The 25,712-nt window shown below is 40.6% G+C and overlaps 2 protein-coding genes across 6 annotated transcripts in view; both read left to right on the top strand.

Moving 5' to 3' along the window:
- The window catches only part of shroom2a (shroom family member 2a), a 50,932-nt gene extending 27,360 nt beyond the window's left edge, over window positions 1-23,572 (top strand). For 3 of the 5 annotated variants that reach the window (XM_036570266.1, XM_036570268.1, XM_036570267.1), the window contains 10 exons: window positions 6,146-6,268; window positions 6,382-8,944; window positions 9,325-9,407; window positions 13,271-13,855; window positions 14,666-15,253; window positions 15,705-15,885; window positions 16,999-17,271; window positions 19,053-22,048; window positions 22,735-22,820; window positions 23,535-23,572. In XM_036570266.1, the coding sequence (XP_036426159.1) occupies window positions 6,146-6,268; window positions 6,382-8,944; window positions 9,325-9,407; window positions 13,271-13,855; window positions 14,666-15,253; window positions 15,705-15,885; window positions 16,999-17,271; window positions 19,053-19,325 (4,669 nt within the window). In that variant the 3' untranslated portion in view covers window positions 19,326-22,048; window positions 22,735-22,820; window positions 23,535-23,572. Of the gene's footprint in view, window positions 1-5,114; window positions 5,217-5,741; window positions 5,760-6,145; window positions 6,269-6,381; window positions 8,945-9,324; window positions 9,408-9,429; window positions 11,761-13,270; window positions 13,856-14,665; window positions 15,254-15,704; window positions 15,886-16,998; window positions 17,272-19,052; window positions 22,049-22,734; window positions 22,821-23,534 lie in introns of those variants that run through there. The other 2 variants (XM_036570271.1, XM_036570269.1) reach the window with 2 other exon arrangements.
- Window positions 23,573-23,605: 33 nt separating this feature from the next.
- Window positions 23,606-24,346, top strand: cldn34a (claudin 34a). Its single transcript, XM_036569456.1, has one exon. It carries the CDS (start codon window positions 23,606-23,608, stop codon window positions 24,344-24,346), a length of 741 nt encoding a protein of 246 aa, XP_036425349.1.
- Window positions 24,347-25,712: the final 1,366 nt, after the last annotated feature.

Raw genomic sequence — 25,712 nt, 5'->3', positions numbered from 1 at the left:
CAAGAATGAAGAGGGCAGCCCTGGTGTCAAGTAGCTTAGTACATGAACAACTTTGCACAGAGAGCTTTGTAAAACCCAGATGCTTTAGGTACGCCTTTTACTTTGTGTGATTTTCAGCTATTGCTGAAGCCTTCTTCTTCTGCTTAATAAAGCAGTGCATTTGCACCCTGCAAAAAACATGTTGCCATAGTAATGGAAGACACGTAGGACTGCCGTTCAGCAGGGGATGGAGCAGCAGAGCTCAGCCCTCTCAACTGCTCATTAACATACCATCATTGAGCCAATGGGGAGGTGGAGGCTGCTAGATTACTTAAAGGGGACTGGCTATCACAATAGCCCCCTCCCCAAACCCTTCCAGGGGTAAAACCATCATAATTCTCGTGGAGACCTGCTCTAGCTGAAACACACAGAGACTTTAAGATGTAGATATTTAGGGTCCAGGTCTGTAACAGCACTTCATCATTTTTTTTCTTTCTTTTTTTTTATGGAAGCAGCAGATGTTTCAAAAGACTCTGATCAGGCACTGGTCATCTGTGGAGGACCTTTTGTCCTGCCCAGTCTTTGATGTGAATGTGGAATGCAGTGCCTGAGGAGTCCACTGGAGCAAACCCGGACTTACAAACCTCTCAGATCTCCCTTTCTGGGAGCCTAATTAGGAATGTTTCTCATTGTGTTCATGTTGCCTTGAGGGTCTGCTTGGTAAGTTCAGAGACTTATTTTGCTCTTGTTGTTTGCTTCTGCGTTTTTCGTCCCACACCTGTGATGCCTTTCTGTTAAGCCTTCTGTTTGGACTTGTATGAGGTTTTAAGTAATAGTATAGAATATCTCAGGCTGAATATCTGTGCTCTCTGCACAACCTGCAGAGTGGTTGAAGAAGTGGTTACAATGTGCAACTTGTTGCGTGTGTATTCTGATCCTCATCAGATTCAGGCCTGATTTTCATACCAGGCACCATGCAAAACCTTGACCTACATAAGCAGCTGTGAACAAGCTTCGGTGTTTAATTCTTCTGAACTATTTTATAATCTGTGGAGATACTCCTTGTCAACACAATGGTAGCAGCAAAATCCTTTTATTCCTCACTGCTTTTTCAGTGGAATTTGTGATTTTTGCCAGAGCTGGTCTTCACTGAATAGATTGCATGAAGGAGTTGGATTGGCTGATGCCTTTTCAGCAGCGATTTGTTTGTTTTTGAACGTGCCTCTTTGTGAAAACAGTGGAAGGGGACTTTCCCTTCCTAGCCCCCCTCCTTGGCCTCCATTCTGCCTGGGCTCTACTGATCCAGTCCACTGGCATATCTGTGCTGAACCAGCTGTAGCCCTGACAATACGTCTAATAAAGGGACTTGCATTAGCATCTGAATGAAAAGCGCCATGTGTGGCTAGCGCAGAAACACTTGAAGCATTTACACAGTGAAAGAGAACAGCAGGGAAACAACCTCTTTTGGGCCTCTCTTTCCTTAATTTGTCATTAAATCTGTTCTGTTTTCTTGTCAGTGTCATCTGCTTCTGATTTTATCAACCAAAAATGAAATGATCAAGTTTAGACTGAAGATTTTTGAAGCTAACAACATGGTTTCCTTTGAAACAGTTGTGTTTTACATAGCTTAAAAAGATAAAGTTACAAAGTGGGGTATTTGGTTGAGAGTGGTTTGTAATGAGATAAAAACTTAAATGTCAAGTGTAAGTGGGATAGTGTTGAACGGTATCGTAACTTGCGCAGGAGCGTCTTGTGCAGTGGCTGAAACTCACTAAAGCTTGTGGGCACAGCTTAACACTTTGTCATTTTTCCTATTAGATAATTTTTACTTGAAGGTCAAGCTTTTTCATGTGACCATCATGTCTTATGTGATACCTTTTTCTAATGTGATGCTTTTTCCATGTCAAGGAAGATATTCAGTGGTTGCAACGAAAACAAGTGGAAATATTGAGCCGAAGTGGTATTGCCTATGTTCTTCGACCTTTTGTGATATTGCTGTAATGTATATTTTCATGAACTGTGAAAGTTTTCTATGGCTCATTAACAAATTGGCTCAGTCTTGCTATCATTTGAAGATGGCTATATTTCAAAAAGCTGTTCATTTATACAGGCAATAAAGGCTAAAATTATACTGATATTAGGAATATATACACTAAGAATGTGATGGGCACTTAAATACGCACAAGTATTGAACAATACATTCAACAGACTGGAGAAAATAAAGTACTCAGTTTATTACTGATTATATTGCATGAAGTATTATTAAATAAACTAGCAAGCTTTTAATGAGGGCAGACCTTCCCTCTGAAAATATCGGCTCTTTAATTCCTCATGACCTTAAAATTGAGAGCAGGGAGAAAAATTATACCCCCCATAATCACAGATTAGCTTGTGGCTACCACATTATTTAAAAAAAAAAAAATAGTTTAATAATGTTCAGTGCTCGGATACACGGAACACAAACATATCAACATTATGGGTGCATTATGCTGATCAGATAGGGTGATGTAACCGGATATTGTAGATGACTGATAAGTAACCCGATGATGCTTTAAAGGCGATAAACTTCATGTTGGGAAACAGAGGAGAACTAGTGTCATATAATTGTTAATTGCAATTTTTTAACTGCATAATATCATACTGATTATTTTTAGATATCGCCCAGGCCTGATGTGCATTCCATATAATTTTGATATTGGAGTATCTGCAACATATGCAACTGCTTAAAAAAAAAAAAAAGTTATTTCCTAGTTGTTTACAGATTTTGTTGATTTTGACACCATGCTGAGGCATGACAGGCCTTGTATGGTACAGTGTAGCACATGGGTATATAAATAATTGGACTGTTTATTTCAGCTACAGTATTAATTTGACAACTATCAAGAAAAACAAGTATTTATCTGTTTGGCACATGACATTTTTTGTCTTGTAGCGGCTGTATTAATGACTAAAGATGCATCAATACCGAAACTGGTATCTGGTATCGGCCCAATGCTGAGCATATATCCTAAACATATATCCTGCGATGCTAATGAACAAACCACTCAAGCTGGCACTGAACGAGGGTTTGCTCTCTCAGAAACTGTTTCTGACTCCATGGCAGTTGGACACAAAGTCATTAGTCACTTAAAACATTGCGAAAACATCACTGTGCGATTTTGGCCTGTTTTTAAACACACACAGTCACAACCACTTCCCCAGTACAGGTGGAAACACATAGGAGTGGAAAAAGTCAACAGTTGCAGTACCAAAGTTCATATATGCTGACTTTGCTCTGTTTAACTGAACAGAATTCAGAGGTATAAACATTATGTTGATTTTTTTTTTTTTTAATTATCTTTGTAAGGCTGTAGAGACTGTAATGTCCTACTGTATACATCACCTCCTGGTATATTTTCAGTGCACAGTGTGGCACAAGTTAGCAGCGCTGCTGTAGCTCAGGTTCTCAGCTTCAGTTTCGTTTTGCTCAGTACTCGGGTGCACGTTACACATTGCATGAGTGTTTTTTGGCTTTGTCCGAACATGATGGTCTATTCAAATGTACAGAGTCACCATAGAACAAGATTTCTAAAATTGCTCAGTGTATGTCTGACGTCAGTGGATCGGGCCAAACAAAAGATGTATAACTTGAAACCTGAGCTCCTGGGATTAGCCTTGGATGTGATTCCTGCTGTCACAGTGCTACAAAGACTACACAGTTGTTAAAAGAGACAGATGAGGATCAAAACTATGAAACTTACCTGGCCTCAGAAAATGCTATTGGTGCATCCCTGTTAATAATCATCTTCAGCTGTTTCGATGGGAGAGTGATGGTGGAGAAATAAAACAGAGAATCTTAGTTTTGAAAAAACAGCAGTTTGTTAAAAAAAAATTAAATGCAATTGATTTTGATTAATATGTAAAAATATATGTAAATAATATCTATAAATATCTCTAAATAAAACAGGTGTTACGTTAGTTTCCTAACGTTTGGTAGATGATTTAGGGAAGTGGACCTTTAGGAAGGTTATGTGTGGCAGTTGTGTTGATCAGTTTCAACTGATTCAACAAAATTTGTTTAGATGGCTTTGCACAGTAAATTCTCACTGATCTCTCATCAAACTGTATGGTTCACAAAATATATTTCAGTTCTTCTGGCCACCAAAATGGCAGCTCACTCATATAGTGACAGTACGTGAGACAAACGTATAAGAGCAGATCATATTTGATACTACTGCTAAAATAGTATGACTAAAGTTACTATTGCATATGACTACTGTTCTGAACTTTCGTTTTTTTCAAGTCGACTCAGCCCAGCTGTGAGCAGTAAGAGAGCGTGGGTGAAGAATCTTTCGTATTCTGTCTGTGCAATCAAGTAAAATAAAATACTTTTTCACACATAAGAAGTGCCCAATCAGGCATCCTCATAGCATTTCCTGCTGGCCCAAATCGCTGATAGCGGCTGAATAAAATGACTTCTTTAACTGGTTTACTTTCATTCAAATGTTAAAGCCATCTTACTGTTTGGTATGTAGATTTTCAGTGTTTTTTTTATCCACCACAAGATGTCTCTCTTTGCCTGTGATTCCTGCCAGTTTGCCCAGTGACGTGTCCAATGTATGAGAATTCATAGAGCCTGATTTCTGTCTGGGGACAGACAGCAGCTTGGGAAGAGTTAGAGGGTGACTGATCTGGTGCTGTGAGGAGATTTTCAGGCCCTTAAGCCTGGGCATGCTGTTTCCCTTCTAGGCCATATGGTTGAAGTCTGAGTTTAGTGCTCCTTGCCTACCCTTTTTGCTGTATTGGCTGTAGATACACGGTGGCTGCTTTGAATTTTTGTTTGTTTGTTTTTTTTTCTGACTTTTGTTCTAAAGTTTCAGTTTTTGAAGCTACAAGGTTTCCTGTTACAGAATGTAGCTCATAGATTTCTGACTGTGGCCAATATTTGCCTGCACTGCACTAAACACCTGTACTGTTTGCTGTTTTCTGTGTTTGTGTAGATAGCACTAGGTTCATGCGGTCATCCTCACTGCTGTGCCATTTTACTATTAAAGACTTGTTTGTCTTACTTAAAGGAATAGCACTAGAGTCCCTGTCCCTCAATCTTTGTTGAGGTTAGAGATTCAGTCTGTTCCCCTCCTTCTAACCCCCTTCAGGAGAATGAAAATGGTGGATATTGTAGCACAGAAAATGGCATCAGAGAGTGACGTTCATGTGGCCCGGAGCTTTCTTACGAAGATATTGCGAAGTTCAATGAGGTGTGGTATGGATGTAATCACTGGCAGACCCATCTTTTTTCTATACCATCCCATTCAGTCCAGTCACATCTGCACCATGACTCTATTTCACTATTTATGTTCAATGCATTTGTTCACTTTTCAGCCATTTTTTGTTGTCTTTGTCGCCGTTCTTCCTAAGCTCTTAATTTAGACACATTTTTACGATTTGAACTAACATTCACTGTTACTATGCATTACAATACCTTTGCAATCCTATTATTGTGATGTCTGCAATATGATCAAATCACAACATATGAGCATTCTCATCTTTAGCCCTGTAATGTCAAGGATTCCTCAATGTTTACTACATTGCAAGACATCTTGCAGACACTATATGTTATTTTGTCCATTTCATGCAGCCCTAGTTTATTGCATTTTTGGGAGTTTACATTTGGAATGTTCAGACAAGAAAATATGCTGGTTATCTTGGTGAAGAATGATGTATTTGTTGATAGTTTGTGCCACAGTCATGTATCTCTGACTTCTGCCCTGCATGCTTTGCAGAAAGAACCGCTTCAAAGGGTATGTTTCAGTGGCATACAAATTCATGTATTACAGTGAAACTACATTTTAGCATTTGTGAAATACAAAAGTAGCAATTGGTAGCTTAGTTGAATGTACTTTTTTAAGAGGTTGACATTCAAAAGAAAGTGTATGGAGAGAGACGCAGACTTTGTTTTTCCCCTTGAGTATAATAAGGGTGCCATAGTTATGTGTACTGTAACTGTTGTGATTATGAAAGTAGAGTTGAATGTGGCTGTTAGTTGTAGCAGTTGTACAGAGGCATGATGCTTTGTTCTCTGTTCACTTTTCCACTCTGATCTCTTTCTTGCTCTCTTTCTCTTTCTGTCCCCTTTTCTCTCTCTCTCTCCTCTTCTTCCTTTACCTCCCTCTTCCCTTTCTTTCAGGAGAAACGAATCGATGAGTAGGCCTCACTCCTGGCACTCCACCAAATTCAACGAGAGCCAATCAGAAACTGGAAAAACACAGCCCACGCCCTCACCAGTCTGGCAAACAAGATACGATGCAAGGTAGAAAACCCTGTTTAAACATATTATTATATCATTCTGAAAAGAACGTTTTGTCATTTTTGTTCCTTGTTTATTCTGTTAATGAAATCTAAAATATATGAATGTTTTCTCAGTTCATTATCCTCTGACCTCACCACTGGCTGGGACCAGACAAATCTGCGCAGAGTGTCAGATCAGTTCAGTTCCTTGGGCAGTATGGACAGCTTAGAGCATGGCTCTCACCCCTATCCACCTGGCCGCCTCTCTCCAAGCAAGTCTAATGCCAACAGCATTGAACATTTAGGAGGTGGAAAACGAGACTCTGCTTATAGTTCCTTTTCAACTAGCTCAGGGACCCCAGATTATACGCTGTCCAAAAGCAACGCAGCTTCAACTGAGAATATGTTGTATAAAATAAGCCAGTGGGACTCAGGAAGCAGGCCTAGCAACGGCAGGCACAGTCAAAACCTAAATGAGGGGGTGCAGCAGGATGATAGGATTGGATACCTACAGCTTCCTTCCGGGACCAATGACAGAGAAAGTCCTAAAACAGTGGAGCAGCCAGGCTACCGCCATTCTGGTTCTGGAAAGGCAAGCAGCGGACCTGTTTGGCATATTCCAGACATGAAGAAGACTATGGCCCCTTCACCTCCACCGCCTACACCACCAACACGCAGGGATAGTTTTGCTGCTACCAAGGTTCATGAAAAGGGTCTGGTTCCTAGCTACCCTGAGGGCCCTGGTGTTCATGTTCAGTCAAAGATTCATGTGAAAGGAGTAGACAGAGTATCAGAGGTCTCTGACTGTACTCAAAGGATTTACCAAGCCAGCGAATCAGCCCTTGAAAGTTGTCAAAACTACAACCCTCCAACCAAAGGCGAAACAGTTAATTCATACATAGCAGCTGAGAGCTATAATCAAGAAGCTCATCATCTAAACTCAAACAAGACATACTCGCTGTCCACCACCGATGTCAGAGCAGGCCATTCATCCTACGCCCACTTGCCATACCATCAACGGCAGTACAGTGATGAAAGCACTTTCCATGCACCGTCCAGGATGTCCTCTAAGCCTCAGAACATAAGTAGTTGCTACAGCAGCATGCAGGAGTTACCTACCAACAGCCACACACTGCACTATAGCCAGAATCAGGTTAGGAAGCCTGTTGCATCACTGTCCAGTACCACCATTGACCAAAACACTGACATCCACAGTACCAGCAGATATTACTGTGTCACATCTCGACAACACCCTCCTGGGTTGTCCCAAGCCTCACTAGTGAGAGTGGAGGACTGGAAGGCTAATTCTGTTATAGATGTGTCCCATAGTGGAGATGACAGAAGCTCTCAAGGATTGCAGAAAGACAGGTATACACCTCAAGTACCACTTCACCTTTCAAACACCAAAGACAGCAATGGGTATTACAGGCAGGTTGACAGCCAGCATCGTACATACACAGCAGTCAATACCCCTTTGCTTGATGATGCACCAGTAAAAGCTTCAGAGGTCAGAGGAAGCCAGAAACAAAGTGTTGTGACAAACTCAGACACTCATTTTATCAGTTATCCCCCTAATGAGGAATCTGAGCAGGGAAGAATTGCTGCACCTCTCCAGTTGAGAGAGTCCTCCCAAGAACATTTACTGTCTAAAAGTGGTGCACATGTGTGTCCCCAAAACACCCCTTTGTTACATTCTCTGTCCCAAGAGAGCAGCAGATTGAATGAGAACAAAGAGGAGATGGAAAGTGAAAATTCACAGCAGGAATCAGTTGATCCCCAGACCAGTAAGCAAGTGCGACGTAGTGACCGATTTGCCACCACTTTGAGAAATGAGATACAAATGAGGAGAGCTCAGCTTCAAAAAAGTCGAAGTGCAGCAGCCTTGAGTGGTTCATTGGAGACTGAAGAAGAGCCTTCTTTCTGGAAGTCCACAGAAAACTCTGCTTCTTCGTCTGATGGTTCCTTCACCAGCACTTATAAGGATCATCTGAAGGAGGCCCAGGCACGGGTCCTTAAAGCTACTTCGTTCAGGAGGAGAGACTTGGAGCCAGTGCTGCTGGAGCACCCAGGATCTGAAGATCTACCCTCTGTTTGGAAGGATACGCCATCCATGCCAAGTGTTTCCGAGGTCCCATTGAGCAAAGCTACTTCAGGGGGTAACCAGGTGACCCGCATATGTGGCCGAAAGCGGTTTCCAGTAGAAAAGAAAGTACGGTCATTGTCTGAGCCCGATAAAATTAATGAGATGGGTGTTGATGAGGAGCCAGCACCTCTAGATAATACTGTGTCTTTAGTTGGCAGGCGTAAATTTTTTGAGGCAAAAGGAAAACCTGCATACCAAAAGCCTTTACCAAAGCAAAATCAACAAATATCTGATGATCCAAGGTTGGCCAAGCCTGAAGGGAAGCCTCAGCCTGCACAAAGTGATACAACCACAGGAGATAGTAATGCTAAAGCAACAGCTGCTGAGAACAGCCCTAAAGAAGGCCAGGATGGTCCTACTGCATTGCATAGACTGGGCACTTTTGCAGAATATGAAGCCACATGGAAAACACAGAGAAAAGTGGTGGAACCAAGGACGTCTGGAAGGTACCACTCAGCTGATAACATCCTTGATCAAGCGGTGGAGCAACGGAGTAAGCCTGCCTGTTTTCACGAAAGGTCACGGTCCTCTCCTTCTGATGACTTCTATGGTCAGGTTAGTGTTTTGCTTTTGACATAATCATTACAAATGCATTTTATCTTTTGTCATTGTTCATCAGACATTTGCATATTTACCAGTGTTGTGCTTTTTTTGAGAGCTCGTTAGCTTTTAACCTTGTTCAGGCAGGTTTGCTGAATGAGTAATGCGAGAATAAAGGCAGGACATTGGTCAAACATTAACCCATGTCTACACACAAAGCCACACCCTCACACAAGGAGAGCAGCCAGTGTCAAGGAAAGCACCTCATATATTGAAGTTAAAGTTGTGTTCTAACAGGGAAATTGTTGCGTCATTTGATATGAGGCAAGTGCATGTGTTGATACTTGCCTTAGGTTGTAGAATGTTAAAAGTTGTATGTGTTGTATTCTTCTCAGAACATCCAAATACAGGGAAGGAAGTCAGCTGAATACCCTTCATCTGAAAGAAAACTCTCTGATCATGACAACTCTAGCCCCAGGTAAGTGACGAAGTTTTATTTTTATTTGTTGTCCCACCTAAAATGGACTAATTTTGCAAGTGTTGAAACTGACTTAGATTTCTATAAATTTGGTGGTGATTGGAACCAGGGGTTGTGATGTCTAGCCAGCCACGTGTCCTTTTAGAGGGTAAACAATGCTAATGGTAATAAGTGTCACTTACTTTGCGCTGCTGTCTTTGAGAAGCTGAGCTAGTACAATGACCTCTGCTGTTAGGCCATTCATTCAGACCTAGTTGGGTCAGAGAGGAACAGTAGTCCCTTTGTGGACACCACAGGCCTGACTACAGTATGGCCCTGACCCAGCAGTGACAGCCATCCTTAGTGACTGGGGTTTGTGTGGTGAGGCGATCTCTGAGATGTAGGCATTTGAGTGTGACCCATTTAATTCCCAGAATACTAAAAGTGCACCCAATTTCACTTGGCCAAAGAGAACAGGACACTGTGTTAAAGTGTCAATATTTTGTCCTGCGTGTACGTGTCACCATTCAGAAACACGTTTTGTATCTTCATACTGTTCATTTTTGTGTATATTTGCAGTAGTAAAGGCTCACGTTTCTGGCAAGAACATTCTGAATCAACATTTTAGTCTACACTTACAGTTACAATTAGAATTCATGTATTGGGTTCTATATTTCTTCATGCATGAGAGTGCTTTGCATTTTACCTCTTACAGGTGATGAATAGTTAGCCTCTGACTATTCAGAGGCTAACTAGTGTACTCCAGTCCTTCAGTACACTTCTGAAACTGAGTATTTGTGTGGTGCCAAAGTGGAAAACTTTGGATTCGATGAAGTTGCAGTCTTCAGACACCATACAGAACTGTTTGAATATCAAAACCATGCAAGACCATATATGAAATATAAGACTTTTGTGTGGTCCTGTGATGGGTTAATGTATTAACCATGCATGTAACTGGGCCAGTACAAGCTTGGCATCACTATATTTCTTTACTCTCTGAGTGATAGAGAATCAGTGCTGTGCTATCCCTTATGTTTGTCCCTTCTTTGTCTAAATTGGAAATGTCCAGGTTGGCCACCACACTTATCCTCATATGCATGTCCTTTTCTTCTCTGGATGCTTATTGATTGGTTGGGCTATATGGCAAAAAATTTATCATCACAGTACTATACGCAATATGCATCACAATGTTGAGTTTCTAAGACTGGATAAATTGCAGCAGACAAAAAATTTACTTCAGAAATTATGAATACATTTAACATACTGGGCTGCACAAAATCTAGTTAAGCAAGAATAGTTATTCTCTCTTTGTAACCATGCAGTTGGTCAGTGTTCTTTAAGTGCTGATGATATTAGCAATATGCTCAAAAAGGAATGTTGTGACCTAAAATAATTTGCTCCATTTATTGCTCCAGCAATAAATATTGTCATATTGTCCACCTCTAGTTTGTGGAAACTAATGACAGTTCTTTAAAATAAATGTCTTGCCATTTGTGTTGTTTTTGTATAAATTAGTCAGCCACTGGTTTAGCAACAAGCTTTATAAAGTACAGAATGGACTTTATTTAAAACTAAGGTTTGTTATGTCAGAGAAAGCTAAAGAATTGTTATGTAACAGGTATAGTTGGTGCTTCTGTATAATATATCAGATGACCTTGCAGGCATTCATTTTTTTCCCCCTCTTTCATTTTTTATATGTTGAACTTACAGGCCTCTCTTCATTCTCTTATCTGTCTCCTTTGGGTAAAAGTAAGGGGTGGTTCACTTTAATTAGCATGTTGCCCACTTAAACCCTGCATCCATCATCTAAAGCTTGTTAAATTGCACCCTATAAAATGATCATGTCTTCTCCTGCCTGTAATTAAAGTGTTGTGAAGAGCATGGTTATTGTCGAGACTGTCCACGAGTAGCTTTGAAGCTGAAAAGTAGGGAGGTTAAATTAACTCCTTGCATTCAACCGTGACTTCTACAAGATAGTCAGGTTAAAGATTTATTACTGCTAAACAGATATCATTACTAAATGTTGTTACTATTACTTTTTTTTTTAAAATAGTGTTATAATAGTAGAAAATTATTTGAGAATTTCTCATACCACACTTATTGCATATGCAAACTCCACACTCTGCTGGTGAAACAGGACTTTGCAGTGAAACTTAAAGGTGTCAAGTATCTAGTTTGAGTTAGCCTATTGACTTTGACTTCAATGTAGAATAGAGCATAACTTGTGTGACAGAAGCTAGTGTTAAGTAAATCCGTGGTAGAGCCTGCAGCCCCACCCAGCTTGCACATACAGTGCTCCAGGAAGCACCTGTCACGGCAGACGCTCAGATGTGTTCAGACCTCCCTGTAACATGAGATTACCCGATCAGCCATGGTGAGTGGAGTTTGTTGCGTTGTATTGAGGTTGAAATTCAATTGTATTAGATTTTCTGTATGACTGAAGATGTAGACAAAAAGTTGGCAGTAAGTTGTACCCCTGTCTTTTTGGATACATTTGCTTTTTCAAGACAAGGAAATGGTTACTTTTAAATACTGAACTGAGATAGTGAAAAATAAGCAATGCTTATGTTTAGCTTGTCATAACTGACTGACTACTAATTATGGCCAGAATAGATCTGTTCTCTAGCATATTTCTTTTTTTCTATGAGGTTTTTATTATTAGAAGGTGATAATTACACTGTGACCAGAGTGGTTTTCCTGACTTCGATTACAGACTGTTGACACTCAGTGAGGAAACTCACTGCATGTCTATGCATGTTTGCATTTAATACATGTATTCTGCTCACCACACGTATTACCTGCTAGATGATACATTTGTATCCCTTTTCTGTCCTTGTAAAATATGTTTGGCTTTGAATCCAAGCATACATTTTCTGCTTCCAAACATGTATGTCATAATGATGACCACTTCTTACGGCATGCATCATCTAAAGTGTTGTGAACTTATCTGCTGAGTTTTTTCAAAAAATTCTGCAACACTGCATGTTCTGACTGTCATTACTTTTCTTTCCTTTGTTATCTTTGCTTTTTCTTTTTCCGCTCCTTGTTCCTCTTTTTCTCATCCTTCAGTCAAAATCTTTCTTCGTCTCTGTCTACGGAGTACGGCGGCTGGTTCTTTGTGCCTGACAGGTACTTGAGCTGTCCTTGAAAAAGTAAATTGTGGCTAGCCATGATTGTGAATTCTGGCAGTGAGGGTCTGCATAGTTTGGCTTCATTTTGAACTATGAAAAAATATAAAATATTACAATATACAAATATAAATGTAGTGATTTTTGTATTTTAAAAAAAGATTTTTTTTCACCACATGAATGAATGGTGAATTTTGAAAGAATCCATGCTGTATTGAAATACTAATATGTAAAATACTATTTTTGATTTATTTATTTATTTTTACCAAACAAGTTTGTTTTTTATAAAAGTTTGGGCCACAGTGACCCACTATTGCTTCATAAAACACTTCTACAGGGCATTTTTTGTCCCTCTCTGCTGTCATGACTTATAAATCTAAAATCACTGACAGCAAAAAGGGTAAAAAAAATAAATAAATAAACCAAAACAATTGAGATTAAGGAGGCAAAGTGTTCTCTTAGCTGTTGACTGTGGGGGAAAGAGCATTCATTATCCACAGCATGACAGGCTTGTGGGAACAGAAATATGTGGAGTATGACAGCCAGCCTGGGAGTTACCATGGAGAGATGGTGAAATGTGGGAGAAATGAGTGCTCTCCTATCGATTTACACATAGCACAGTGGCGCTTTGTGCACTAGAAATGACAGACGCATTCACAGTTGCAGCCTTTGATATGTGTTTCTAACTTAATGCATAGACAGCATGAATATTTGACTACACAATGCAAGTACATAACTTTGTTTTTTTCTCCTCAGGTTAAATGAAAGAGGATACAGTGATTTAGTATCTAAGAATCTAGAACCTCCACCATCACTTTCAATTAGAGGAGACCTGGAGAAAAACCTCTGCTCAGACCCTCTACCAGCCCATCATAAATCTCTTCCCAACTCTGCTTGCCCTTCTCTCTATTTCCCTGACCACAGCATCCTCCCTGAAACCTCCTCCTTCACCAAAAGCAAGGGCTCGATTTCTCCGAGACCTCCCCTGCCCCGCCTGGACAAGTACAAATACCCTGAGACCACGCCTCCTCTCTCCAGCTCTCAGGGCAAAGCCACAACTTCGCATTCTCCTGTTAGAGATACCACCTCCGCCCCTGTTCCCACCCAGATTTTCTGGAAGGACCCAGATTATAGCAAGGGTCCGAAAAGCGAGGAGGAGCAACAATCAGATATCACACCTCCTGTCCCTCCTACCCCTGCTGCTCCGCCTGTCCACCAAGCCTCTGGCCTGACCCAGCCCACCATGGAGGGACAGCGCTCCCCCTCGCCACAGTTTGCTCCCCAGAGACTGACTGACAAACCTCCGGTGTCTGTCTCCCTGCAGGATGAAGCCTCTGGAAGGTAAGAGTTTTCCAGATCTCCTTACTAAAACTTTGGTTAAAGTATGTATAAAGTATGGCGGCTGAATGCAGAGTTTGTGCTTGTGGAGAGCTTTTCCACTGGCAGACCACAGCTGGGCTTCTCCTTCAGCTGCACTCCTAAAATGATCACTGGAAACTGTCCCACTCTTCAGCCCAGTAATTTAATGACGATGCTGCTTTCCTTATTATATTCAACTCTATACAAGAGGCTTATTCATACGCTTCTGGCCACTGCATGCTACTGTAGTTAAAGGCAGTCAAATTCAGACCACCCCCAGCCTCTAGAAAAGACGTCTAGCCGACATATTGTTCATTGAGAATCTCTCTCGCTCTCATTTGTGCTCACTCGTTTTTTTTTTCTGTAGAGCAGCGGTATTTTTGTGCAGTTCTTTCTAGTTCCCAGAAGTCCTTTCATGGGGAGGAGTCCAGAGGTCGGAGTATGCCATTATGTTGGGCCTGGAAAGAAAAAAACCCTGTCATGTCATATGACTTTTAATCAGCCACCGTGTATGGATAGGCTCACTGTAACTGCTGCTGAACTGTACACCTATTTGGAATTCTGTGGTAGTGGTTGTTCTATGTATATATCTCAATTTACCAGCTTGTATTTCCATTTTGCAAGTTCCAGTTGACTCATGAACATAATAATATTATTTAGAGAAGTCATCTTTAGTCATCTTTTCCAGCACTTTTTTTCAGTATTGTTTGTTCTGTATTTGATGGCAAACAGCTAGTGTGCTTAGTCTGTCTGAATATACTGAGTGATCTCTGAATTTTTATTCTGTTTTAGGATGGACAGGGTGACTGACGACAACACCACAGTGAAAAAGGTGCCCATCAAGATAGTCCACTCCGAAAGTAACACAGAGAAAGAAAGTCGACAGTATCTTCACCCAAGCAGTGAGACCCCACCCAGCCCACAGGGGTCCACAGTCTCATCTCTCTCCTGCTTGGCAACCCCGAAGCAGTCCTCCTCTCCATTCTGCACATATACACGGCAAAAGGACCAGGAGGCAGAAGTCCGAGACACCATGGGCAATCAGAAGGAGCAAGAACCTTACGCCGATGTCACAGGGCCCCTGGAGCAGCATGGCCAGCTGAAAGACTCCAGTGTGAATCAGAGCAGTAATGGGGTCTCTTCGGTTAACCTCGGATCCTCCTCCTCCCACGCTGAGGAGGATGAGAAGAGAGAGGTGTTGGCTAGGGACATCATCGACAAAGATAAGTCTCTGGCTGATATTTTGGACCAGAGTAAAATGAGGACTACCATGGACCTAATGGAAGGGATTTTTCCCCAAGAAGAGCAACTGATGGAGGAGGCTCACCAACGAAGGAGGGTTGCACCTAACCAGGCCTCATCACGCAACTCTGAGGACAGGTCAGTCCCACTGTCTGTCAGCCACAGACTTTGATGTATGGTGCCCTTGATGTCTAGTTGTGTCCAATTTAGTGTGGACTTGAATATAAAATGTAGGCTAGTTTTGTGAACAGTGAGCTTTTATTAGAGTGGAAGATGTTTTGAGCTCAAAAAGCCCATAAACAGTTGAGAATTCCCTTTAGTGAATATTATTAGTTTACGATTTCCCCCACAAAGTTATTGTGCACGCGTGGTATATCTTTCTTGTCAAAAATTGTTTTAAAAGCTGTCTTCAAAAGCCCTCTGCTGGTTAAATCTTGTATTGCAGTTCTTCAGTAATTTAAGGTTAGTATAGCTAAAGAAAATGTGTGCCTGTTTAGCTTGTCCTTTCACAGTTACAAAGAAACATTGACATGAGAACAATAACCTTGATAAATCTTAACATTCTGCATTTTTATCTTTGGTTCCTTAGAAGGGAGGAGGATAGCATGGCGGCAGTAGCAGCTTTGGTGACAAGCTCAGCTTATTATAGCACGTCTGCTCCCAAAGCTGAGCTATTGATCAAGATGAAGGACATGCAAGAGCAGAGCGTAGAGCTTGACTCGGAAGAGGAGCTGGAAGAGGACAACGACAGTGACCTTGCAAACAAGAAGGTAGTGTATGGTCTCTCGTACTACTCTGTACTCTCTACTATGTTAAGCCACCCTTCCTTTGCTAACATACTGCTTAGGCAGTTGTTATAAGTTTCATAATGACACTATGTTGAAACAAAGCCATCTGAGATTGGTGAGTGAGATCTGATTGATTCCATCATGCTTGCACAGGCCTATAATGTTTACTGAGCAGATTCTTTGAAACAGATAAGTGACAGTATGAAATTCATTGTTGAAAATGTTGAGTGTTTCTGTCCTTCAGAAAATGCTTATTATTTTCTGTAGTCCAGTGACTACAGAAGCTTGTTCAGTCAATTTCCGGGATAAACTAAATGGATAGCGAAAGAAACTGAAACATAAAAATTGCATCATTGTTGTGAGTTGTTTATTAGTAATGTGACTTTAACTGTAGTTTTTTGTGTTTTTTAAACTTACTGGGTTCAATGTGCTCTTTTAAAATCCTAATTTGGTATACGTTGGTGCAGCATGGAGGGAAATGTCTATAGTACAGAACTAAAAATGTAAGTCTTTTTTACCTTGGTAGTTTGTGTTCCTGGTCCTATTAGGATGATTCATCATACTGCATCACTTAAAAGACATAATTCTTGTTTTCCCAGTAATCTTTTATCAGTATGTAGTGCCTTTGCCAGCCTCAAAAATGTTCCCTGATTGTTAACACCATGCACCAGTTGGTGAGGAAAAAATATTAACGATTAATTAATGTGATGTCACATTTCACTTCCTCCTCCCACTACCTACACCTATCATTGAGTGAAAGCGCTCTAGCTCAGACAGCTTCTCTGATACCGTATTTCACTCAAATGTACATCACAGTATGATAGGAAAATGTGTTATGATTTCCGATTAACTTTGACTTCAACATGCCAGTGAAGAGGTGCTATTTATTTCATAGACGTGCAAGGTAAGGTGAATGTTACTTGTTCATCAATTTGTTTTTTCTGTTTGCTTCCACTCAAAAACCTCTATATGTGAAGATTCAGTTAGTCAGATTAAAAGACAGTTTCAGCTTTCAACCCTTTTTTAGGCTATGGTGATGGAGAAGAAGGTACTAGGAGACCTGCTCACCAGTGACCTTTATTTCTCCTTTTGCAGCATGAGCTGATTGACAGCCTGAGCAAGAAGCTGCAGGTGCTGCGGGAGGCTCGAGAGAGTCTGCAGGAGGACATGCAGGACAACAACGCCCTGGGGGAAGAGGTGGAGGCCACCGTGCAGGCTGTGTGCAAACCAAATGAGCTGGAGAAGTTCCGCATGTTCGTGGGGGACCTGGACAAAGTGGTCAGTCTGCTGCTGTCTCTGTCTGGGCGTCTGGCCCGAGTGGAGAATGCTCTCAACAGCCTGGAGGAGGATGCGTCACTGGAGGAGAGGGTGAGGAGACAAAAGAGAAAGAACAGAGTGGATTGAATTAGTTGTTTAAATTAGTAATGTAAAGGAGTTCAGGGCCATCAAAATGGTACCAAGACAAACACAGTTTTTCCCAAATGTAGGTGATCAGCCAAGAAATGTTTGGTGTCCAAAGTCTTTATCTTTAGTTTTACATTGGGGCTACTAGGAGGCTAATGTAGCGAAAAAAAAGAACGGCATTATGCAAAATGCATACTTTAATCACCTCACACACTTGCCTCAAACTGCATTAAGTATTTAAATAATCTCATACAGACTTGCTAATGTTATTTCTGACAATGTATAACATACAGAAATGGAAGCGCATTGAATAGCTAGCCTAAAGAGTAGCAACATCCATCTCTTAAGCGGGTTTTATCTGTGTGTTTGTCAACATTGATAGATTAACAATGTCATGCAGTGTCAGAGACTTGGCACAGTTTGAGGGAAGTGTGATGATTTCAGGATGAAAGTTTGGTGCTAGTTGGTGGACTGTAAATTTCCACTAATTGTTGGCTACATTAATATACAGCCTTGTATTTCCAGTGTAAAACTAAAAAAATAAACTTGTCTCAGCTGATCGATTTGAGGTACAGGGAAAATTGTGTTCATTTCATTTTCTTGCCAAACGTCTCCTTTCTTAAGGGAAATTCCACCAATTTTTTAAAATTTCAGCATGATTCAGTCATTGAGATCTAAGCGAAGTAATTCAGTGTTTTGATATGGAAATGGTGCCTTGTAGAGAAATGTATTGACTGTTTTTCTAATGATAGGACCAGGGGTCACAATGTCTACAATAGAGAGAGCCATTTTATTTACTATCCAAAACCACCAGTAAACCTACATGTGTCATCTAAGTTAGTAATGATAAAAGTGATAAATCTGAAAAAAATGCATTTTATTTTGGTTTTCTTTTGCCTCACAGTGCTCTGCATGTATCTCTCTGCCATTAATGTACTTAAAAAAAATAAATAAATAAAAATGTTTAGGCCATTGGCTCCTGAGTGGCGCAACCGTATAATCGTTGGCCCTATCATCAGGAGATCGCAAGGCGATCCCTGGTGATGCTACAGCCATCCTTAGCCGGGAGTCCTAGAGAGCACAATTGGCCTCACTCTCTCTGGGTGGGTAGGATGGCCCCTCCCTCTCCCCCATCACTCAACGCGATGCTAGTCAGCGCAGGCGCCTGTTAGCTGACGTAACAGATCTGGCGGTTGGTGCTTTCCTCCGAGCGTGTTCAGCTGTCCAGTGACGTTGCGTGAGCGGCAGTTCGAAAAGAAGCGGTGGTTGGTTTCACAGGTCTCGGAGGCAGCCTGTGTGTTAGCCTTCACCCTCCTAGCGTTGATGGTATTGTGTGATTGGGGGAGTCCTAACTAGCGGGTGGAATTGGAGACGACTAAATTTGGGGAGAAAATTGGGTAAAAAAAAAAATATATATATATATATATATATATATATATATATATATATATATGTATATATATTTTTATATATTTATATATATATATATATATATATATATATAAATAAATTGTTTAGGCCAAAACCTTCTCAAAACTATCATAAAACAATGTCTCAGGATCGGGCAGTATAACTTGGAGATTTAGCTTTGAGAGGCATTCAGCTTGAATGTTTGGTTATCACCACCACTGTGAAAAATCCCAACTGGATGGAGGGGTCTGAATCTGCTTGATTTATACATAGCTAGTTTTATTCAGTGTGATGTTGGAAGTTGCATTCTGATCGTTCTTCTCTCTCCTCTGCAGTGCACACTGACAGAGAAGCGCAAGCTGCTGATCCGCCAGCATGAGGACGCCAAGGAGCTGAAGGAGAACCTGGACCGCCGCGAGCGTGTGGTTTATGACATCCTGGCCAGTTGTCTTCAGGAGGAGAGCCTAGCCGACTATAAGCACTTTGTTAAGATGAAGTCGGCCCTCATCATTGAGCAGCGCAAACTGGAAGACAAAATCAAACTTGGCGAGGAGCAGCTCAAGTGTCTGTTGGACAGTTTGCCTCCAGACCAGAGGATGCCTACCTGAGGACTGGTCCTGACCACACCACTGAGGGATAATCTTGCCTGACAGGGTGCCACAACAGCGCTGTGTTTTTGAGTGCTATTAAAGTGATTTCTGGCCATATTTCAAAGACTCTTTGCCAGATATGGACAAATTGAACAGATGTGGTTCTTATTAGACTCTCTGCTATTGCTGAGACCCTGATGGTGCTGGGCGCTTTCAGAATAGTCTTAATGAGCATTTATGAACACAATATGAACACAGCTGTATCACTTTCTGGATGTTTTTGGACCTCTCCGAGCAGAACTCTACTTGGGCTACGTCTTCAACACTCTATATTGTGTGATTTAAAAAAATTGTACTGGAAGAATGTCGATTTATCAAAGCGCTTACTGTAACTTGCTCTGACCGTGTTAATACCTTGGTACTGTTATTATGGTGTTCTATCCTCTCATTCTTACTAGGGCAGTCCAGTCCATATTAATCACAAGTATATCTCTCTTATTGCTGTTTTGCTGTTTAACCACCAGTGGGCGATCAAAGATGATTCTTTGAGTCTTCCTTGCCTCGACCCATTGCGCAAACCACTTTTCTCCCTAGCGTAAACTTAGAGGACTTAAATGTTACCATTTACAGCTTATATTCATAACATTTCTTCTTTGTTTCACTCTTTCAGTATCAAATTCCAGTGAAACATGTATTTCAGGAGGTTACAACTTCCAAACCTGATTTTTATGATGGTGCATTATTTCATATGGCATCATTCCCTGTATGTGTCATGCTGAAAATAATTCCATGTTGTTTTAGTAATTTATTGTAGGCTTTTAAATGTGTAAATACAACTAGAGTAGGCTAGTATTTTACTCTTTCACTTCATTATAGCCAAGTAAACTCTCCCTTTAGCCTACCTGCTTTTTTATAGAAATATATCTTCACACTCTGAAGTGTAACATTTGAAATTAGAGCTGCCTCAACATATGACTTTGTTTAAGGTATCTGAGAGACTTTCCTGAGCAATACAAGATTTTCACTGAGGATTGAATGCTTGCCTATAAAGTACTGGATGCCTTTTGCTCAGCGTTCTGTCTCTGTGTAATCCTTTGTGTTTTGTGATACATGGTACATGATATTACTGAATTTTTTTGCATTAATCTATTATTTTTTAAGGAATGGCTTGATACATTGTGATAGATACTACTAGTGTTCTCCTTCCTCTGTGTAGCCAGCATGTCGCACTTTGCCGAATTAGGAAAAATACTTTGACATGAGCTGAGAGATGGACTTGATAGAGGGTAAATTATTTTAATGACACTGCACAAAGTGGAACATGGAAGAGACTGTGAGGTCCTACTTCTTGCATACCCACAGGAGCACCAAGTTATTTTCAGATTGGCAGAAATGTCCAAGTGTCCTCAAAATCTTTTAATCTGTGACTGGAATGCAGAGGTACCAGATAAGAATATCTCTGCAAAGTCCTTTTAGAGCAGTTTTTCAAGCAAAGAAATCACATCACTTCCATACCAGACACATTTAAAATAATGTTGAGCTTTAAAAGGAGCAGTTTAAAAGGTACAGTTTAAAGATGCACTATATAATAATTTTATCACGTCATACGTCTTTATGTATTAACTTCACATGCACAGGCTCAAAAAGAAGGCTCGATGTTTCAGTCTCAAATACAAAATCAGCATTATACTGATGAAGATATGACAGTAGATCACTCACATCCTCAGAGGATGTCCTTTACCAAGTGTTGACTGAGTTCCCTTTAAATAATCTTTCAGTGCATTTGCAATCATCAGATTCATCCCCCCGGGGAAGGGATCCAAGCACAACTGATGTTAGAAAAAATGTGCTACCTCATTTTGCATGCAATTACACAGTTCCACCAGAGAGGTCTCCAAATTCCCAAACTTGAAAAGTGTACTTTTAAGTTAACACGTATAGGAAATATGAATCATTTTCCTTCCATACCATGATGCATTTATGAGTGAAATCGAGTATCAGGGAGGATCTCCAAGTTGGTGGTGGGGTTAGTGAAAGGGGGAGGTGAAGTATGATATTATTGGTTAATATTGTTTTTCCCTGCCTGATGGTGCGCAGATGCAATCAAAATTAAGAAGATGTTTTAAAGATTAATGTTTTGAAAGAAGAAAAGACTTTAAAAATGATGTATTTTGCATAAAAACTTCAGGTTGACTAACATTTAGCACACAACAGGCAAACCAGTGAGAGGAAATAACACGTTATATGGAAAAGTAAGGTTGCTAATATATGTAATAGAAATGGCAGCATGATAGCTAGAAAGTTTGGTTTTCTAGGCCTCTCTTCAAAAACTTCAGGAGTGGGAGTGCTGATCTACAAGCAGTTTTTCTGACTGACTGTCATAAATATGAAGCAGTCTGATCTGAGATCAGCTGTATAATACCACTGCTTTGTGAATATCAACGCTAGTTTACAAATGCACTAAAGTGTACTCAAGAGAACTTATCTTAAAAACTGTGTGATTACAGTGAGTGTTACTGTTTTTGGATACATGTGATGGAACTGAATAATTTCTTGCCTGCCAGTCCTGCCTGGCTTTAGTGGATAGGATGTATCAATCATTAACTGCAGGTCTACTTGTCCTTTTCCTATCAGATGTGATAGCTGTGTTGTTAAACTTCAGTTTATGTTCAGTTCAGTTCCACACTTGATTTTATGCATCTACAATTTTTGTGGATTCTTCAGAGCTCATACTTTCTGAGGTAATGGACCCCTTTACTTGTTGGCTTTTTTACTTGTTTTTTATTTAACAAGTTTAGTCCAAGAACAATAGAAAACAATTTACTAAGTGTTTGAGGAACACAGAGTAGTATTGTCCAAAGTGGATCTCTGGACATAGATGTGCTAAAAATGACCTAAATCGCTTTCTGTTGTTTGACAGTGACGCCACATTGAACATGCAATGTTTTCACAGCTTACTGTAAATTATATTTTGGCTTTTGACCTGCTGTTTAACTCCGGGTGGGAATGTCGTAATTGTTTCTCTCACTTCACTAAATACATACTATACTGTGCAAAAGTCGGAGACCACCGTTCATTTCATTTCTAGTCTAAATGGCCTTTGAGTAAGAGTTATTTTTCAACATCAGTGGAAAAAATCAGAAAACCTGTTCAACAGAAGATTACACAAAAGCCTCAACAACTAAATACAAGAACTTTTTTAGTATTAAGTGTGTCTAGTGTGTGCCTTTATTACACTCTAGCAGGCTTTCAGTTTTTAAAGAAATCTGCAGGGATATTTTTCCACACCTCCACAGTTCAGTCTTAGAAGTTGGTTGCATTTTCTGCTTCTCACAATCCAACTAGTCCCAAACACATTCAGTGATGTAACAGCTTCTTGACAGCTACACATCCGTTAGACTCATAGTGTTGACTTGTCGTCTCGCAGTGGAAGGATGGACAGAAACACCTATGGATTTTTTCAGATCTGAAGCAAGAGTGGAGCTTGATTGTCTCCTCTCAAATATGAAAGCTGTAAGTACTGCTGATATGGTGCTGGCAGGTTTGGTGGTCTACCAGGTCTTGCACAGTTGCTGAAAGTCCCATTTTCTCTACATCTTATAACCATTTTTCTAACTCTAGTTTTGTAAGCTTTCCTTTTCACTTTCCTTCGACTTTCCCCTTCCTTATGCAAGGGGATTACATCATATCTAATCAGACACATCTCCTGAAATATGAGTATTTTATACTTAATGGCCTTTTGTCTCTTGTGGACCTTTTTGAGTTTGTATAATTTTGCACAAATATTTTGAAGTATAGCCTTACAGTGCCTCTTCATCGTATGTATTTAAAAAACTAAGCTGTAATATATCATCACTGTCAGAACAAAACCTTCTATCTCCAAAAAGTAACATTGGAGGAGATGGGGGGGGGCATCCTTCATTTTTAGTGAAAGTTAATGGTACAAGATTTTATTCTAAGTCATTGGAGATAAATATTTGTCCGTTCATGATGAAGTTTTGCCGCAATGTAAAGGGCAACTGGCATTTTCAAATCATGAGGAAAAATAAAAAACAGCAAAAATAGGAATGCAAGGTTTTGTTCCTTCGGTGATATGTTTAATGTGTTATGATGACACACACAATGAAAATAACAATGAATAATGAACTGTTTTACTTAGAAATACCTTTTCTCTCAGTGAACTGTAACAGTTAATCTGAAGTGGCATTCCCATATTTCTTTCACCAGTGACGGAAGCTGTATGACTGCACGGCAGCCATGTACCAGAGACCAGTGTGAGGAGGACCTCAGTGACAGTCATGGCCTTTGTGGCCAAAAGAGCCCACAGGCAGTTCCTGGGTCTGGTGCTGGCGGTATTGGGACTTATCTTAACGGCTGGCACTAGTGGAGTGAATGATTGGAGGCTATGGTACGTGGACGACCTGTCAGTCATCAACTCTGGCGTGGCCTGGGTGGGCATCTGGAGGGCCTGTTTCTACAGCCATGTTCTTGACACGTTTGAGTTCTGCCAGAGCATCAGCATCACAGACTCTTTCATTCCTCCGGAGATCGCTGCAGCACAGGTGCTGTGCATGACTGCCATTCCTATAGGAATTGCTGGAAACCTGATTGCAGGATACGCTGTGAGACATGTGTACTTTAATATTAACAGAGGCCACATCAGATGGGCCTTCGTGTTAGCTGGAGTCTTGTACCTCCTCACTGCGACATGCTCTCTGGTTCCTGTGTTTTGGAATATGAATTCAGTGCTGGAGAATCGCACTATAGATTTCCCCCCAGAGTTCCACCTTCCCCCTGCTCCTTATAGACAGGAGGTGGGCATGGGCATCGTAATGGGGATTTGTTCCTCTGTCTTGCTCATTGTAAGTGGGCTGCTCTTGTTGTCCTACAGGCAACCGGTTAAACTCCAGAAACCCAATGCTGAGGCCTGTGACACAGAGGAGAAAGCTCAAAGCGACACAAACATGGATGCTATTACAGAAACTGGAGAGGAAGGGAATGAAAACCCAGCCTTTCAGGCTGAGGATAAACTTTCATGAAGAGTTCTGGATACTCTTCAAAAATAAATCTAGTTGACGGATCATCCCTGACAGATGGACACTGAAGTGCTGTGTTGTTTGAAAGTCTCTCTGGTGTTTGTGTTGACCACAGCTAGATTTCATTCCTCTCTATTGGTTCAGGTGCCACTGCAGAACTCTTCTTCTCTGGTATTGAGATCAGGATTCTTTACCTTTTCATAATTCTGATTCTGCTCCACCATCTATTTAAAATCTACATTAATGTCAGACTGGACTTTACATTCACGCTAAGTAAAAATCCATACTTCACTATTTGTAAAGGCCTTTTTTTTTCAGGTAATCCACAAGATCTTTATCTGGTCCTCTGATAGACCTTTAACACTGGCTTATCTCATGGCTCCTTTCTCTGTATGATCCTAAGTGCCTCTGTGAAGTTCTATTATTCCATTATCTGGTGCAACCCAGAGGAGAACAAGTTCCCCATTTCAGTCTTGGTTCCTCTCAGTGGTTCTTTCTTATGCTCTCAATCCCCAAATTATTCCTCTCTTATTCCTGGGTCTGCACCCAGATATATGGAAAGCTGCTTTGGGACAATGTCTTGTGTTGAAAGTGCCATACAAAGAAAACCCTTTAATTGGTTAAAAGAATTCCCTTTATGTACCGTATGTTTCTAGGTGGCTAGAGAGTGTTTAAATTACGAAGTTAAAAGGGAATTCCACCAAATTTTTGCATAATTCAATCAGGGTTTGATGTGAAATGGCTCACTGTAGAGAAACCTATTGACTCAGATTTACAGTGGGAGTGATTGGAACCAGGACTCTGTGTTCACAACACAAATATAGCCGTTTTATTTACCATCCAAAACAAACTGTGAACTTACACGTCTTTCTATATACATCGTAATGTTACATCATGTTATACAATTTTTATATATGTTATAAAGGTAAACTAGTGTGAAATCTGAGAAATTATTTTTGGGTCTTTGTTAACTACTTTGCCCTCAGAACATCCTGCATATACCACTCTAAAATGATCATAACACAATGTCTTGGGCATCAGGCAGCATATTCATAATCATGTCACGCAGTAACTTTCTGTAAGGGAGCTTTTAGAGGCATTAAACCCTTTAGATGTCTGGTTCCCATCCCCAACACTGTGAACAGTTCTGACTGGATCTCTCTATGATGATGCATTTCACATCAAACCAAGCCCAAGACTGGACTTGCAACTGTGGGAAACTGACCTCTAGAGTTTCTAAACTCAAATGAAGTCATTCAGAGGTGGGAAGTAGTTTTGTAAGTTATTGTTTTGCGTCTAGCTTTGTCTATGATTTAGACAGGAGAAGCATCCACAGGCTTCCGTCAGCGCTTTAGTAAATCCCATGCTG

This window comes from Colossoma macropomum, unplaced genomic scaffold (assembly GCF_904425465.1).
Source record: "Colossoma macropomum unplaced genomic scaffold, Colossoma_macropomum, whole genome shotgun sequence".
Taxonomy (NCBI): domain Eukaryota; kingdom Metazoa; phylum Chordata; class Actinopteri; order Characiformes; family Serrasalmidae; genus Colossoma; species Colossoma macropomum.
The sequence above is the reverse complement of the archived record's forward strand: the minus strand, read 5'-3'. Positions and strand labels throughout refer to the sequence as shown.

What these genes read in the sequence shown, in the direction of transcription:
- cldn34a (XM_036569456.1), top strand. Translation starts at nt 23,606, where the DNA reads ATGGCCTTTGTGGCCAAAAGAGCCCACAGGCAGTTCCTGGGTCTGGTG.